The sequence below is a fragment of the Leptosomus discolor genome, chromosome 3 (genome assembly GCF_034619465.1).
Source record: "Leptosomus discolor isolate bLepDis1 chromosome 3, bLepDis1.hap2, whole genome shotgun sequence".
In the NCBI taxonomy this organism is placed as follows: Eukaryota; Metazoa; Chordata; class Aves; order Leptosomiformes; family Leptosomidae; genus Leptosomus; species Leptosomus discolor.
In genome coordinates, this window is record NC_141393.1 from 6,673,227 (window position 1) to 6,692,246 (window position 19,020).

A 19,020-nucleotide genomic window follows, 5' to 3' on the forward strand; every position below is an offset into this window, starting at 1 on the left:
GCCTGGCCAGCATGCATGAATTTCCTTTCACAGCATGAAATCAGATCTCATTCAGACACAGACAGGTAGAAACCCCAGGAGCCACACTGTGGTGTGAATCAGTCACATGTCTGCCCTACAAGGCACAGAGAGCCACTGGGACTCCCAAAGCAAGTTTGGAAACTGGTAAGAATAATGACTCCTCCTGGGCAAGCCGAACTTCTCAAAACTGCCACTACAGAGAGGCAAATGGCCTGAGAGAAAAGCTCACCCGTGGTGGTAGCTCTCCTCACAGCAAAGATCATCCATCATCTTTTGGTCCACCAAGCAGCTCCTGCACAGTGGTCATGAGAGAGCCCCTTGGACCTTTGGTCTTCACACCTTCTCCCTCTCCATCTCCACAAGCTCTGGCAACAAAGCAGGGCCAGGCAGCCTCTCCAAGGCCCTTTTCATCTACTCCTCCCACCGCTACAGCTGTCAAAGCCAATGCTTCAGGCCTGTCTGGAAACAGGTAACCCAACCTCCTACAGAGCTTCAAGGCATCATCCACCTCCCCACTTCCCCCACAGCCCTCCTGGGTCCTACCAAACAGACTTCTATCCTAGCACTGCTTTGTAACCTGGACTAAGTTTCCACATCAGCCAGTGGGTCTTAGACCCAGTTTTGCTCCTGAAATCACAAGCATCCCAGTCCCAGGAAAGCAACAGCGAAACTGGTTAAGCCCAGGAAAGAGAGAAGTTTGAGTACAGGTGTAACAACAGCCTTCCCAGACAAACAGCTGTGTAGGGTGTGCTCTCCTTTGTAATGAACATCTGCAGAGATGAGACAGGTACTCAGTCCAAATCTGCAGCTCTGAAAATGGTCTGGAGACGACCATCTCTTAACACATGCTGTAAAGTGGGGAGATTGGTTCAACTGGGGCCTCTAGCAAGCGCAATTTCAAAAACATCAGAATGTCAATAGTAGCATTTTTACTGCATACTGTGTAATTTAACCTTCCTTTAAAGGTCATAGCCACGGTCTTTAGCAGACAGTTCATTGCTCTGAGGTCTGCCTGGCTATAGCTGTACTACAGCAGTATATAATGTTCCTGCCTGGCCCTTTAATTCCCACATCATGTGAGAGCTTTCAGCATCTCTAGCCCTCCAGTTGTAATGAAATGTGATTAAAGGTGGTGCCTTCCCCGGGTAAGCCTGACTGACTGCTCTGTCCTTCATCCCCTACACATCAACAGCCATCCTAGGAGCAGTGAGGATTACCTCTGTTTCTCTAAAAAGGGAGTTTTACAAGGAAATCCAGGGACAGCAGCTTAAACAGAGAAACTGTTCACCATTTGAGCAGGCACAGCAATGTGATGTGTCTGTACCAGGTGTCAGAGAGGAGAAAACCCACCAGGCTTCTGATGACCACAGCCTGTTTGCCCCTCTTCCCAGCTTCAGCCTCTTTGTAGAGAAGGAAAGCTGAGCAGAGTAGACAGGTGAGTAGGTGGGAGGTCTGCAAATGCAAGATACATCCAGTAGTGGCCTAGTTTCAGCAGTGCTTGGTAGCTGAATTGCCATCCAAGTGCTATGTCTGAAAGGCTCTGCACTCATCTCTAGAATATATGCCTATTGAAATGACTCCCTGTCCTGGAGGACACTGGACCAGGAGTCTGAATCTGAATCCATGATCTTAGGTGGTGATATTTTTTGCAAGTACATCCTCCACGCGGCAGCAGGATCTCTGTGTGCTATTGCAAGTGTTGTTCACAAGCATCATCAGAACAGTAATCTTTTTCTCTTTTTACAGTGCTCGCCCTGGGAGCTCAGCCCAGAGTTATTAAAAGAAGAAGCATTAGAATTTGTCCTGTCAGGGATTCCCAGCTGCATGGAACAGGACTTCCTTCTTTAAGCCCTGGCAGAGCAGTTTCAGTGGCCAGTCATCACTGAGAAAAATGTTCAGACTGACACCCATGGGTCTGGTGCTCTTTAATTTCACTGTTAATGACCCAGCTGAAAAGAAAGTATCAGACAAGACATCCTATGTGAGACCTGAACAGATCATACAGTGGCCAGAAGTTTATGTGGGCAACAGTTTTGATACTGGTAAAACAGCAAAAGTAAACCAAAAACAACTACAATAAAAATATCCACAAATTTGCTTTTGGGAGAAGCTGAAGAAAGTGAGACAAAGGTCTAACCAGAATTGTTTCCATCATAGGATAGTTAGGTTGGTACCCAAAAGGTATAGCCAGCTGCCAGAGGAGAAACGGGGGGGGGGGGGGTGTTATGAATTCTCATTCCCTTGCATTACATTAGGAGATATTTGTGCACAGAGTGCTCTGTGCACTTACACAGCTCCTCAGCAAGTCCATTAGAGGTTAGCATTTGTCCTGATTTATGCTGATACAGCACATGCATTTACCAGACTCTGAGTGTTGATTATGTATCGTTTGCACATCTCCGGAAACTCATAGATGCTAAAGATTACAGCTTGCATGCTGGAGGAAAGAGAAATGGCCTGAGAGGCTTCCATTTAGGATTTGGCATGGCACAGAGGGTATCAGAGAATCAGCCTATGGAGAAAAGACCCACAATCACTTCCAAAACACACAAGAGATTACACCTTTTAGTGTAACTGAGAGGCACATCCACCATCCCTAAGACCCAGAACTGCTGCAATACACAAATATTGACAAAACTGCAGTGAAAGGGAACACGTTCTTGCTAGACATAATGCTTTGGTCCAGAGATACTCCAAGCAATTTTCACCTGGCAGTAATCAGCAATGCTTCTAATAGTTGTTATGAGGATATCTACGTGCACACCATTGGTTAACCTAAAGATACAGTGCTGATGGGTAACCTGAGAGATCAGGTTTAATGTAAGAGCTCTGAGGATGGGTTAAGTCTGCATATAATAAAACTGAACATTGCAACCGCTGCCTTAGTGTAACTTTGATAGCTGGGACTTATATTCCCCTAAAGAGCAACATACTTGTCTTCTCTTCCTTTTTTATATCACAGACCTAATTTTCTTGCTTCGTATACAAAAGAGAAACAAGAGCATCTTCACAGCAGCCACTGGGGCAAATCCATAAATCAAAATCAGGCTCAGAACTCCCCATTTCTAATTATTCATGTAAATATTTCTTATGAGAAGAAGTTATCTGAGCAAGAGGCCATTGCCTGTTGCCCAGTCAACCCTGTGCACGGCTACTCTATCTCAACATAGACAGGAAGTAATGGATGTGACTGTTGCTCTTTTGAGCTGCCTCCACCAGCCTAAAGGTTGGGCATTGCAGTACGGAACAGTTAGGCTATAATACTGCATATAACCCTCTGCCAGTCAGTGCCGACACACCTCATCTACGATATGTGAACTGTAATGCTCGGCAGTGCAAAGTTAAACACAGTTATGGGGTGTTTGGGTGCTAGAGACCCACAGATGGCTGAGTCAGACAGGGGTTGCATTTTGCCAGCGTGAAGCCAAGGTAGAGTTGTTCTCAGACCTTCAGCCTATTTTTTATTAAATTCATGAAATTAAACTCCAGTTAACAGAAGTGTTGTAGAACCAGGCGCTAATTTTTGTAATTAGTCCCATTGACTTCAAAGAAGCTTGTTTTGTATAATATTTGCAGGGTTGGGATTTGGTTTTGCATTTAATTGATATATCATTTAGCACTTGATATCAGCTCTTCAAAGGGAACTACTTTGTAGTGCATTCTGTATATCACATTATTCAAATTGCAGAGAACAACCTGCAAATTCTTACCAGCTCACTCATCTGTGGCTTTATTTCGTGAATTAAAAGTCTGCAATGAATGCAAGCTTACATTCCCCAAACTCTAGCTGATGTCAGTGCTGAAAAAGCAAAACCAGACAGGATTAATCCCTGATATAAAAAACCCCTAAAATCATCATTTTTATTCTCTGCATTTTGCAGTGGGGTGGGTAGGTAAGTAAATAAGTCTGATTACTTGTTTTTATAACTTGTTGCACATTCTTTTCTTAATGTATCTTAACTTTTGCAAAAATCAAACCCTGAACCGAAACCAGGGCTCTGCTGGTTTCCCGTGAACAGCCCCATCGTATAATTAAAGTAATCTTCTGCCACAAAAAAAAAAAAAAAAAAAAAAAAAAAAAAAAAAAAGTGAAATCAGTTCCAGAGCCCTCTGCTGGTTTGTGAAGAAAATGTTACCTTCATCAAAATGCTGAGATGAATCAGTGCCTCAGAAAGTTCGTAGTATGCATCAACACACAACTTTTGGCCATCAACATTATGTTTATGAAAATAGAGCTACAGGTTGCGACTCATCTCTGTGACAACAAAGTGGATTTTGCCACTCACAAGCAACATTACAGGGAAGATTTTCCAGAGTAAGGCGTAAAGAATCTGTCTTTATTGTGCCCGAGAAGAAAAAACCCATCCCATTCATTGTAATTTCCTTATTTGAATTCTTAACTCATTACAGCTGAACATGGTAGAGAAACGGATAAGAAAACAGAAATAGGTAAGAGCCAGTGAAAGATGCTGTAAGAGGAAAGAGCTTTTGCCCTTCACACAGCTTGGGAAGTTTGGGAGAAAAGTTCAAACAAGTGAAATGAGTTGAGTATTTTCTGTGCTTTACACTTGGAAATCTTATCAACCCTTCCTAAGGATTGCCCTGCCTTCAGGTGGTGGGAAGACGCATGTTCCCATAATCCTGTCATCCACCTTGGGCAGCAGGAACTTTGTGAGCTCTAGGACCTCAGTCATAAAGCAAACTGCAGATAGGCACTAGGGGAAAAAAAAAAAAGAAAAAAAAAAAAAAAAAGAGATAACTGGGGTCCCAGGACAGCATGAGAAAGGCTAACACCAAATGGAAGGAGGACTGTGATGCTGATAGAAAGCATTTCAGGTCAGCAGTGTCTATTCAGCTGTTAGCAGAACATGTTTCACAAGACCATTCTGGACAAAATTAACCTGGAAGACACGGTTGATTCCTTCCTCCACATCATATACACAATGCTTGTGACACTCCTAAAGAGGCTTCTGACAAGGGGGGAAAATCTTGGCAACTGACCCTCCAGCCAGGGGTGAGAAATCAAAATGAGAAGAACACAAAAGTGACCACATGATTCAATACAGAGTTGAAAATTTAAAAGCTGTGAAGAGGCTGCTTGAGGTTTGTCTTGTGGAAACAGGGAGGAATCATTTGTGATTTTGTTTTTTTCTGACTTCTCAGAACTTTCTTAGCATCTCCTACTTGCAGCTGTATTAAGCTTCGAGCTTAACTGCCTTTGTGCTCATTAATGGTGGATACATGTTTTTTTCCTACGTCTTTAAATGTTCACTATTTTATATAAAATAAGTTTTGAAATAGTTTTGGTTAATATGATAACTTGTGAAAGTTAAACATTTTAAATGACACTATCTCAAAACAGTGGTTTGGATTCTCGATTTGCATTTCTATCTCTCAGCTGAAACTATTCAGCAGAATCAGTAGAAGATAAATTACGATTCTGAACCTGTATTTTTTTGATGGAAGTACTGCCAATGGAGTTTTGTCCAGGTCTGGTATTCTCAGTAGTGAAAGTTACATCAAGTGAGTTCATGAAAAAGAAATGTGAGAACTTGAAGCCTTTTTTATTTTAATTATTCATCCGTTGGTCTTGGACAGAGCCCAGAATTTCAATGCTTTTAGCAATTTGATTGTACATTAAGAATAAAGGGTAACTGCTTGACATCTGTTGTGTAAGCAGGCATGGTCAGACAGTAAATGCTCCCAGTGCATATTTATTTAATCAAGGAATGCAAATTTCAAGGGGGTAGATTGAAAGATCTCTCTGAGGACAATGAAATTATCTTCTACTGATATGCATGGGAACAAGTCTTAAAACGCAAAGAATCTAAACTTTGGTTTGAATTAAAATCAGAAAACTCATTCAGAGGGCTTAATTTCCCAAATATGTCTGCTTTTACTATGGCTTATTTTCCATTAAAACAGAGAATCAATGAAGTCAGAATTTGTATCCATCCTCTGTTAAAGAACTGTTCTAGTTCACTAAAAACACCACTGTGAAGCCATTACCTGGTGGTGTAATAATTACACTCTCTAAGACACGTTTTGTGCCTAGTGCCACAGTGATACGCTACAAAGGATCCGATCGATTATCTCAGAGTTGCGCTAAAGCTAAGCACCAGTGACTGTTCTTGTAAGGGAAAAACATTTTGACCTGTTCTTCCATCCTACTGTATCTTCCACATGTTCCAGTCTCCATACAGTCACTTTCACCATTGATCTGGAAAACAATGTTCCAGCAGCTCTCCACAGGAAACCCACGGCTATGTTTGTCATTCAGATGACAGAAGACCCTCCCATGTGCCTGAGAAACAGGAGAGGGCATAGCTGAGCATTTCCAACATAGTCTTTTCCCAAAGTGAAACACAAGATTAGACGTCAGCTTAATCTTGAAAAAAGTCATCTTCAGAGAGAAGTAAGCTTGTTAAAGTTAAAACTAATTAGAAGGACATTTTGTAGTCTGCACCAGCCTATCCTTACACCTGAGGTCTGATCTTTTAGGTATTGACTTCCATGGTTAGTGCCTTAGTTATGTGAACTTTCCTGAAGCCATCCAGTCTCAGAATCTGAGGTTCTTTCATGACATTTTGTACCACATAGCTGGAAATGTTGGTCCTGAAGCTCCTCTTGAAATGTATACCTCCCTGCAGGCTGCTCTCTAGGATGCAGATCCTACTCATACCGACAATGTGGAAACCTGACATCACTTGCCTGCGAGCTGCGACAAGCAGGTAGGAGTCCACAGCCCAACAATGACTTTTTGGTCACTATTTCCTCCTTTTCAGCAACTTTCAGAGAATCCATCTCCCTGTGCACTATATCTTTGTCGGTAGACTCCAGGCTTTGAACCTTCAAGGCCCTGTAACATGACTAATGACGAATACCAATTAAAATTGTGTTGTTCATTACACTGGCCACTGCAGGGCACATCTTGAAAGTACCTGCTTTATTCAGTCTTATTTTAGACAACTCAAATGATGAGTCATCCATGAGTTCCTTTGAGTAAACATTGCATAACCACTTCACTCTCAGGAAGTGTCTCAAAAAAGTACCTCTTCTCCCTCTGCCCTTCAAATGTTCATGTTCTCAAATCTGCCTTCATCTTATTATACAGAATTGCTTAAAATACAAAAATATAAGGGACTTTCTGGCTTGCCATGCACAGTCCTTTTCTATTTCAGGCAATAATATCATATAAACTGTTCACTGTCGTTTTAAAATAAGGTAGGGTGTTCTGTCCCTCTCATTTCTACAGGGAAGCTGTTCCAAAAATTCACTTCTCTTAGGGCTAGACAAATTCTTCTAATTTCCAGCCTAAATCTATTCATGGCCAGTTTACTGCTATTTGTTCTTGTGCCAACAGTGTACTTTAGCTTAAACAACTTTTCCCCCTCCCTGGTGTTTTCTTTGCTGATGTATTCATAGCTTCGCAAAAGTCATCGCCTATTTTCATTTTGCTGCAGGTTTTAAACTTGATGTAATTTGTTCTGGTTTTATTATGATTAGTCTTCTGAAACTAGCTGGAGTGTTGCAGACATGCTTTTACTACAGTTAAATCAAAAGAGACTTCACAATGCCTCTGTATATGCAGATCAAACTGACCTTCCCCATTTCTGTTTCAATATACCACTGTCATTTCATTTTCCTGCTGCTCTTCACTTAACATCTGCTGTTCTATGTACCCACTAACATTTCTGTCTCCCATTGAGAATGGGAATACGGAGAAGAGGAAGAGCAGAGTGATTCCCAGATGTATCAGTTTACAAGAGACAGGTCTTTTTTTAAAACTAATTTCCAGATTCCATTTCCTAGTTGCTCTTTTTTTCCCCTTGTTGTTTGCATCCTGTTCCAGAGATGGATCATTTATACCTATTTTAATTGTGCCTTTAAGTGCTTTTTTTAGATAATGGAAATTCATTCATGAGGAGTAGCTCTAATACAGATATTTTCAACCTAGCTCAACTCACTAGCTATTGTCACTGTGCACTATCACAGTTGTTCCAGGAGCACATCACCAGTAACTAGAAGTGTAACTCCAGTCTGTTGTGCGCCTCAGACAACTGCCTTGCACTTGCCTAGCAGCGTCTTCAAAAACTTTTCTGGATGCATCAAGGAAAAGAAACTCTATGGCTCACATACCCAGGAGCTAATTAAAAATCTTCCCCATGTTGCCGGGTGCTGAGCATTAAGACAAGACGTGGGTAAACTGTTCAACACTCCCAGGGGTCAAAAAGGGTTGTAAAGTCTGGTCAGCCACTCAGCCAAGAGCTATGCCACTGAGAGCCTTGGCTAATTCAATGGTTTGGTAGCAAAAGCTGAAGACAGGTAAAGAAAAAGGAAAAACAAAATAAGAATTATGAAGAGCTGTAATGAGTCAAGCCAAAGGATTGCTCAGGATCCTGTCTCTGAGAGGGTCTAGTTGCATCTTATTAGAGAAAGTGCAGAGAAGGAGCCAGGAGCAAAAATCACTCCCTTTCACAGGGAGTAAAAATCCTCTGCCCTCCTTCCTCAACATATCCTTGCAGATTTCCTGCAGTCTTTGCTGAAAGATTTCCCAAGTCAGACACTGAAACCGCATCCTTCTGTTTAACAACCTTTGATGGAGGTATACCCATAAACTTGTCTAATCACATTTTAAATTCATTTATGCTTTCAGCTTCCATGACATCCTGTAGCAGAGTTCCACAATTTAATTATAGGCTGCTTGAAGAAATACTTCCTTTTGTTTGTTCTGAACCTGCCTGACAATTTCATAATGTGGTTCTATAGCAAGAAATAATGGCTATTGTTCCCTGTTTACATCTTCATGCCACTTATGTGGCGTATTTTATATATTTTATAGATAAATATATCTTTTTAATATTTTATATACCTCTGTGATTTAGTCATCTGCTTTCCAAAGGGAGTAGTTCTATTTAGGCTCTCCTCATATGGCAACTATTAAGTACACTTCCCTGAGCATGTTCTAGCTATATTTTAAAAAAATTTTGTGAGGAAGGAAGAGGCCAAACTGCTTGTCTGATGTAAGGTGTGGGTACACGGGGGATTTGCTGCTGCTGTGTGATGTGTTGTTATCTCCTCCTTCAGTGGTTTCTAACTTTTTGTCTGCTTTTCATTGCTCCCGAACATGGAACTGATATTTTCACTGAATAATCCACAATGACTCTGAGATCTTTTTTCCTGAGATGTGATAGCTAATTCAGAGCTCATCAGTTCTTATCTGTGGGCATGGCTGTTCCTCCCCACGTGCAGCAGTTTGCAGTTATGGTACGGAGTTTCATCTGCTGTTTAACCATCCAGTTGCTCAAATTCTACGAGATCCCTCTTGCAACCCTTCACAGACAGCTTTTGTTTTTACTAACCCAACTAATTCTGCGTCATTTGTAATCCTTGTCACATCACTGTTGTCCATTTTCCACATAATTTAGGTGTACGATGAGCAGCACGTACCCAGCACATGTCCGCCCTGAACATTGCTGGGAGGATCCATCCACTGAACACTATGATCCCTCTGTCTCCTCTTTTCAGCCATCATTTCCCACTCTCCTGCCCCTCAGCTCACTAAGCCTCCCCCCCATTTCCCTCCCTCATGCCCAGCTTGCTAATTCTTCTCACAGCACTAAATTTATGCTCTAGCAATTTGCTGTGACAGAGATAATTTTAGCCACTTGTGTCCTCTGGTTTTGGAAACTCTGCGCTTTAGGGAGCATGGTGGCATCAGCCTCCTTCAGAACCTGACTTTCCAGCAACGGAAATATCCCTCTGGATATGCTGCAGCCGTTGCTCCTGCGCGGTAAGGAATGGCATGTCGTGGCTGGGCATACTGTGTAGAGGGACCACATCGCACATGTACGGCAAACGAGCACACACACATCAGACGAGCACTAAACCCAGGCATGCATGAAGCAGCTCCATGTCTGCTAAGCTGACCCTCGCTTCATTCATCTTTCTCCGGTGGTATGGTGAGTGACAGAACCCCTTTTGCTCAAAAGGGTGAAGATCACCTCTCACTGATTCTGCCTAGTGATACTTTGGTCCTGTGGGAGAGGCTGGAGGACAGGGTTTGCAGCTTTGCAGGCAGGTCCCAACAGCTGAAGAGGCTGCCTGGATTTCTTGCAACTGTCTTAACAGAAGTTTGGCCCATGTCCTCTTCTGGTGAAAGAGTAGGCAGAGGGGCAACAGGATCTAACCCACAATAACCATCTTTTGAATACAGCTGCAACCCCAGAAGACTAGAGACTAAGAACAGTACATAAACTAATGCTAAAAGAAGCTGTTGCTTTTTGCTGGCTTCCACCCAACTTTGACCTCTGATATCTTTTTTGGTGACTGAAAGTCTAGAGGTGTTAGAAAGGGACAGAAAGAAGAAATTGGTTTTGCCAAGAGTACTGCCAGTGCCAAACCTCACCATAGTCAGTGAGCAGTGAATGTTTTAACCATTGAAACAGAATTTAGGAGCATGTTGCACAGTGTTTGCTGCTTCCCCATCTACACATCAACAATTCCTGATTGGTCTCTCACACCACAATCTCATAAATAATCCTCAAGGACACATGTCATGCAGGCAGATTAATTTTGCCATAACTTTAAGTGAAACGGATCAAGACAGTGTGGACAGTGTTTGATGGTTCCTTTCACAGGATGTATCTGAGTAGGAAGATCAGCATGGCCATTCCTTCCTCTGCAGCAGAAGCAGCATTCGTCTGCATATTCCTGTGCTCTCTGAAACTGATTTGACTGAGGCAGCACTCCATTATACTTTCAGTAATATCTGTCAAAACAGTAAGCTGAGATTTCTCTGTTTTATTGGAAAGCTGAAGACTTCACTTGATCAATGGCCAGTTTCATTGTAAGATCTCGGACAGGTGTCACCACTTTGCCAGGGACAGTCCCCCCACCTAAATCCCCTTGAATTAAGTTTTGAGACATATCTGTTTCAAATACACATTCCATCAAATACAAGGCAGATTTTGGATTGCCTCTTTCCAATTACATTTTATAATTCTATTAAAAAAGCAATCAAATCTGCCTGGCAAGAGAGAATCATTCTAACCTGATGCTAGTTCAGTAAGTTTCATTATCATCACCAAATTTAACATCTTCCTCATTCTTTCCCCTCTATTTTGTTTAGTATTTGTCCTGGTTTGGGCTAAATCAAAACTAACTCTGTTTTAGTGCTTTAACTTTTCAGTTAAGTCTCCTCTAACTAACGGCACTTTCTGAAACAGCAGCATGTTTTTCCAGACAGTGACGGCTCCCAGCAGTGATAACCCCTGATGTTCATAGTCGGTACCAAGGAATGGGATGCAGAGAGGCCCTTGCTGATCCTTGTTCTTGTATCGACCAAGGTCACTGCTGAATCTTGTACTGCGTGTTGGGGTGCTGGGAGTGAAAAGGGTCACACCTGCAGGGAGGAGCGAACAGGACAGGTGACCCAAACCTGACCAACAGTGTCTTCCATCCCATAGACATCATATTCAGTATAAAGCTGAGAAATCACGAGGGTGTCTCTCTCTTCTTCAATGGCCAACATCTGAGGAGGACTCTGTCTGTTCTTCTGCCGTCGATCCCGATCCGTGCGTCCCTGAATCCAGTGCCTGAGTCCAGCTCCTGCATCCCGTCCCTGTCTGCTGCCCAGTCCAGCCTGGGACTGCCCCAGTGCCAGCTCTGCAGTGTGGTGGTGACATATTGTCATCAGGGTGGGGGGAGCTGGGTTCGGTATTGGTTTTGTATCTATTTGTGCATATTTGTACATATTGTATCTATTTCATTATTTCCTTGTTCTTATTATTATCTTTTCTTTTATTGTTACTGTTTCATTAAAGCTGTTTTAGTTTTCTTTTCCAAACTGTAAAGCCTCTCTCCCTTGTCCTCTCTCCCTTTCCCTTTTGGGAGGGGAGAGGGGTTAATAGAGAGGGTCTGTCATTCCTTAGTGGCTGGCCCAGCCTCAACCCATGACAATTTTTCTCTTGATGTCTCTTTTCCTTCCATCCTTGTTTTCCATTAAGTATTTTCTGCTTTCTTCTGTCAACATATAAACTGTAGGCAAAGCAATTAGATCATGGCTATTTCTCTTGGCTTTTCTCCTCTTACTGTGGTTCCCCCCAGACTCCTCCTGTTCTATTCTCCTGCTGTTTATTGTCTCCCAACTGTGACTATTCTCCACCACTCTGGTATAATGATCTTACCCATGACTTTCAACCCTTTGTGCTTCCTTTACCTTCTCTGTCTTTGTAGAAACTATTGTGCTGTGTAACTCCCCAGAGCTGTAGTGACAGCAGGCTCTCATCATCTAGGGGATATATATGGGCTATATAAGTAAATATTCATCGATCTGAAGCAGTTCTCTTGAAGCATTTGAAATACGTGAACATAACCCTTGTAATGGAGAAACAGAAACTTGGCCACCTTCGCCTCTGAAAGCAGACAACATAAGGCTTATCTTGAAAGCTAATTAGATCTTGAAATTCTGAACTCGTTCATAAAAAAAAGCTGCTAATTAGCGTGTCTTTCCATCTTTTACTCATCTGTTGGAATTAATTTGGTCTGTGGGAAGCACAACCAAGAAAAAAGTCTCATCAGCTGTCTTCATTATGTCTGCTCTCCCTCGTAATCCCAGAAGGCACTCCTTCTGCTCACGTGTGTATGCTGCTGTAGATAGCAAACCAGCCTTTGCTAGGGCTGCTCTAATGGGCTTCTTATAAGGAGTTCAGTATAGTGAAAAACAACTTCAATCACAGCTGGCCCAAGATACGGTCAAGAATACAATGCAGTACCACAATCAACATTCTGCGTAGCCACGTTCCCTCTTTTCTGCAAGAAGGAAAGCATCTGATGCTACCAGTGTTTGTGTTTCTTCTCCTACTGGAGAAATTCTCTTCTTGGTTGTACTGGCTGGAAATTCTCTACTGAGACATATACCCATGATTTACGCCACCCTGGGAATGAATGTTGGCTGGCACTGGGCCATGTGGCCCTTATGTGTGGGGTTTGTGTTTCCTGGGTTTTTTTTACTCTGTTTTGCTTTATGCTGGGGGGTGGGGGGTGGTGTTTACTTCCTGTTCTTTTTCCAGTTGCATTTAAAAGAGCAAGGAGATTCAGGTCCAGGTGTGACTTTTAACAGTGACTACAGAGGCAGTAAGGTGATGGTCTGGAAATGGTGTGTACAGGAAATTTTCAACATCAGATGTCACAGAACCAACAGAAGCATCAGAGAAAGAGAGAGACATGTTCTTCACTCCAAAAAATGAAACGATAGAGCGTCCCGAGCCCTAGTATCTAGCTTCTATATGATGCTCAGAAAGACTAGTGTATTATATTGCTAAAATAATTTTCCAGAAATGTGAATGCAGCCTTTCAGCTGCACTTTTGAAATCATAATACCTCTCCCACAGCAACTGAAGGCAGTTTGTTAGGACTCTTGGTACTCAGGGGCTCCATAAGCCTGGCACGCCTATTGACAGAGACATTCTACATTTCAGATGGACTCACTCATTTTGGCTTCTCCAAATTCTCCTTTGCTTTGGCAATGTCAGTATCTCAACCTGTCAGAGCACAGTCACTCCAAATACAGAAACTCACACCTAATCTTCCTGCCCTAGAACATTTTTACTATGGCGATACAGGAAGAAGAATTAAAGACAGGTTTTTGCCGCATTTTTTCAAAAGAGATACATCAATTGTGGTTCCAAGCATTGGCCAGGAGTTCTTCACTTTTTTTTTTTTTTTAATTAACTATAACACAGAGAGCCTTAAGTCCTCCTTTAAAAAGTAGGACTGTTTTATAGTAATACATGTTGATAATTTCTCAGTCTTCCTTTGCCCAAAGCATAACAATGTTTAGCAGTCTTCAGGATGTTTCATTAACTCCTTCATTAAGAATATTGACTTAGAATATAAATTTAATATTTTTAGTAATTTTGAGTCCTTTAGACTGTGTGACAACTTTTTTTACAGTGGGAACCTAGTGACAGCTAAATATGATTTCCTGTTCCATGATTTCAAAAACTGGTTTATGTTCTGGAGGTTTTTGATACATTAACCTGTTCGAAACAATAAATTGGAGGTTTTCTCCTCTATCACAATAATATGTCAAAAGCCTACTCATTCCATTTCCTGTCATCAATCTTCAGTTCAGGAATTTGAACAAGAAATGTATTCCTTATGCAACATAAAAGGATACAAACTTGTACAAGTAGTTCAGAGACACAGTCAGCTGAGCCTTTGAACTGCCAGGTTCCTGCTCTCCTACAGCAAAATCCAAAACATAATGCAGTATCAGAGTGCCGTTGATCTTACCACTATTTTCTCTTGCACGCACTTTCTCTGCTCATTGAGATTAACATTTGCCATTAGTCTTTGATTTTGGAATTTCCATTACCAGAGGCTTTTGAAAACTGGTTACAGAAACAGTACACAGGGAAGGTTTGGAAAAAGTCCATTCTGCCTTGCAGCAAAGGGGTGAATTAGGCAACTTCTCAAGGTGCTTGCTAGTCCTGTTTCTGTGATTCAGGAAAAAAATTTTGGTGAAAAAAAGACATACAAGAGAAAGAAAAATATTTTTTAAAGATTTCCTTAAGCTGATTATGTAGGAGTGTTTTGATACATAAGTCTTGCAGTATCCTTGCTCTGTGAATCATGTTACCAGGTCTCTTCATCAAAAGATACAAATAGCTCAAGGAAGACTTGTTGATAGAAGATCTAGGACGCTTTTCTCAGCATATCTCTCAGACTGGGATGATAGGCTTTAGCCCTTTTTTTATCCATGCAGACAGACCAATTAAGGTATTATTTCATCCTGGAAAGCTGACTGCACTTGTTCCAGTCCGGCAGGTTTTAAATTTCCATTGCACCTCAGAGACAAAGAGGTGTGCTAGTCACCATGGATAAATGCAAGAAAAGAAAAGCAGGTAAAAATTCCTCACTGCATTTTATAGTTGCTTTCAAGTGCAATTCTTTTGCCCAAGATATTAGACAAAATGTTCCACTGCTACTTCTGTGGCGCTTCTTGAGGTTCACGTTTCCGAGAGACCTCTGGTAACTGACGTTACAGTGTGACTGAAGCATATGCTCAAGAATATTTTTGTTTGCTTCTCCCTACCACTTCGTAACTAGTCGTCTTGATCTCAGTGTAACCAGGCTCTGGGAAAAGACGATTCATAAGGATGCTTCATAAGACTGAAATGATTCTTCCACACCTACTCTTGTGGTTGGGTTTAATGACCTGTGCATAGAACAAGGCCAATACCTGGCAAGAATATGACCATAAAGCAGTGCCGGCCTTCAGTAGGCACAAAACTAGCATCATTCCATGGGATTCAGTGGAGTTACAGGCATACACAAGGACTGCAGATTAGAGTCAAAATTACTTCTTGTGTGGCTTCACGAGCCTGTAATGACACTATGTCCCATGGAAGATTTACTTTTGTTTCACTGGAGCTTGTTTAGACCCTTGATACATAGAGAGAAAAGAAAGACAAAAAGGATGGAGACAGAAAAAGTTGACGTTTTTCAAAGTACTGATGCAAGTAGAGTTTGTCCTCTTATAAAAATCAGAAATATTCCCCGCTAAAATGAGAAGCACACTCACATTACTGTATCTGCAGGTCCTTGTACAAAGCATGAAGAATTTGATCCCCCTCTTGGAGAATTTATTTACTTTACCACTCATAAGCATTGTAAAATACAAATGGTAAACTTTAAAGAGCCTAACAGGTTCGATATTATTGACAGATTACAGGAAAGGATAAAGTTGAAATTAATAAAAAGCAAATCTTGCAACTTCTTTTTCAAGACTGTCCATGAAAATAACAGGATGAAGTTTCACAGGTGCTGTTTTCTAACCTAACTCAGATCCCACTGAGAGTAGCGGTACAGAAGAACTCGGCATTGACACAACGCTACCCCCACTAATGCTGGCAATGCATTACATGCGTGTTACAGCACATTGTTCAACTTAAAATTTCAGTGGCTGGATATTGTTGTGCCTTTCCCTGTCAGACTCAAAAGCCCTCTGTTATCAGTTGTAATTTTCCACAGCTACCTGTATACTACTATTCAGTTCAGTCTCAACCTTCCTTTCATCAGTGAGGGCCTAGCAGCAGTCTATCACCAGGTTTGGTTTCCAGTCCATGGCTAAGTTTGTGGCCTCCATCTCCAGAGTGAAGGCATATTAAATGAACATACCATTACAGGAGCTGTTTTGTCAGTGCTTCGTACAAAATAAAAATCCTTTCTCTGTCTTTGTGTTCACCTACTTGATAAACCCATAGACCACGTTGGCTAATTTAACTAAAGCACTACAGTGGATGCTCAGGCTGAAGTAGTTTGCTATGGGTGACCCTACATCCCTTTCCTGCATAAAAGCATTTCAAGATGGCACTTCTCACTGTGTAGCTGTAGCCCATATAGCCCCAGTGTATCAGCTTGCATTTAGATATACTGAATGGACTGTATGGCAAAGATGCATATTGCTGGACTGTCTACATTTAATTAGGTGATTCAAATAATTTTGTAGGTATAACTTCATTACTTACTACTCAAGAAGCCTGTGCCATCTGCGGATTTAACTGGCAGAGACTTAAGTTACCATTTGGATGGCAAATAGAATTATTAGATAGCTTCATTAAATTGATCATTAAAATGATTTTTTCCCATTTTGAGATCTGCTTTTAAGCCAATTTTTAATCCATTTAATATGTGCTCTGAAAATTCTATTTTATCCTGCATTGCTTATTTTAATACATTTCAGGCCATATTTTTGTGTTTGGTTTTTGTTTGGGTTTTTTTTTTTTTCCCATGCAATGTGTTTACTGTAACATTCCATTGCAGGTACCTAGCTGACAGTTTCTGAACAATTCCCTGCTTTCATTGACATTTTCCATTTTCAAGTTACTCTCCCTGTCAAAATTTATGTCAAAAACTGCTGTAAGCTCTGGGACAGTGACCCTAAAAAAAAATTGGCACATATCCATTACTGCATAGTGCTATTTTTTGTTAGCATAAAGCGCGTGTGCCAAGACCATGAGTCACTAAGCAACTGCTAATTTATAGATCAATGCTGAGCTCATTTCTGTCTGTTAGCATGACATCCGGTCCAGAGCCGGCTGAAGGAGATACTGCAATAATAAAACATCTATAAGTGATGACTTACCTGCTGTTTTTAGAAGCACTAACCAAGGTTTATTGGTTTCAGTTTGGCTTTTATATCATCTTACAGGAGACTTTCAACAGCTATACCCAAGACAGAATCATCTGAGCTAACTCAGTCTTCCTTCCCACATGTTATTGACAAATACATAAGGAGCAGCTTGCCCTGTTCCACAGGGAATCTCATATAGATCCCCAGCACCCATCTGAGTTCACTCCTCAGCTTTTATGGCCTGTCACCCAAAGCAACAAGAAACGACAGCAATTCAGATGATCTAAAAACATGCCAAATACAAAGCACAGCCATACATATTCAGCTATAGGCTTCTGTTTAGTTCATTTACTTTGAAAAATGGTGAATAGTTGTCTGTAAAATCAGGTGAGCCGCAGAGAGAGCAGAGCCCCACAGCACTGGCATTCACTCTGCACCATACACTCTGTGGCATCAGGATGCAGCCAGAGCTGCTGGGAAATGGCCTTTTCCACTCAGAGCTCAGATAGCGAGGAGTGATTTTAGATAAACCACTAAAGCATATGCATTTAGTCATGACTCTGGATTGTTTGTAACAACTGTCTGTCACTAGCAACGTACTTGAGACAACACACTTTTATCCCATTCGATCCTGCAGGTCAACCTCTAACTGGCTTGGGATACACGGCAGAATGCTCCCCGAATAACATCTATTTTTGGCAGTGCCAAAAGCAAGCAAGTGCTCTTCTCCCTTTGCCACATTCGTACCCAGGGCTCATTGGACTCTTGTGAACACACCAAGTGCATCACCACTGCTAGGCCAAACCCTAGAAGCCTTCCTCAGCCTTGTTTCAGCAACATTATTCTTGCCTCAGCGGGAGTGAGGACTCTGCATTATTAACTGCAGACGCCAATATAACTGGATCGTGCTTCCAACTACCGTCTGTGCTTATCCTGCTAACCTAACTGCTTCCAATCACAGCTGAAGGAGTGACATGTCCCAGGTGCTTACTGGGAAAACTATTCTCTTAAATACTTCAAAAGACATAGCCATGTCTCACATCAAAATATTTATATCGCTAAAATTATTAGAAAAAACAGTCTCAAAACTGTCTTATCTATCTTACCTGATGCTAAAAGCTAGCTGAAGTGCTCACAATTTTATTAACGCTAAGGCACACAGAGCCTAGTTTCTAAAATGTAATCTCTGTTAAACATTTACACAAGGTCTATCGTGACTACTTCTTGCCTCTTAATCTCAGTATTTCATCTAAATATGCAGTGGTTTGCAGAGATGACACCAGAAGCATTTGGATTAATAAATGACACAGTGGAAGTCAGAAATATTCCAGTGATACAAAGCAGAAGCAGACAAAAAGCTGCACCCAGATTATCACGAGTATTTTTTAAAGTATGGAGACCCTTCTACAAACAAATACAGTGATGTCTGTTTAGCAATGCCAGTGAAACCAAATGTCTACTAGCCTATAAAAATATGAACACCAGTAGAAGGCAGAAGCAGAAACGCACCCCTATGATGCACAGTGATCCATGAGAATCTGATGAACATCAGTTTCATAAGTTTCTACCACAGTCAGCAAAACTACAAGGCCAATTCCCAAAGTAAATATATAGCAGCAAAGCACCATCAGCACTTAAACAGTTGCTTTGAATATGCTATGAAATTATTTCAAATTACAGTAAAAGGCTTTAGCAGAATTAGAGCAGAATGTGCCACAGCAGAAGGTGGAAGATAACACACTTGAAATGATTAATTCAGTCTGAGATAGGTTTGAAAATCCTTTACATTAAAAGAGAAATGCAGCCACTGCTGCCAGACATTTTAAAAATAGTGTATATGCAAATATACATTTTAACAT

General features: G+C 41.4%; 1 protein-coding gene across 1 annotated transcript in view; it reads left to right on the forward strand.

Moving 5' to 3' along the window:
- Window positions 1–6,708: 6,708 nt before the first annotated feature.
- The window catches only part of LRRC9 (leucine rich repeat containing 9), a 51,283-nt gene continuing 38,971 nt past the window's right edge, over window positions 6,709–19,020 (forward strand). The window contains 1 exon segment of the mRNA XM_086462963.1: window positions 6,709–6,752. Within this exon segment, the coding sequence (XP_086319089.1) occupies window positions 6,709–6,752 (44 nt within the window).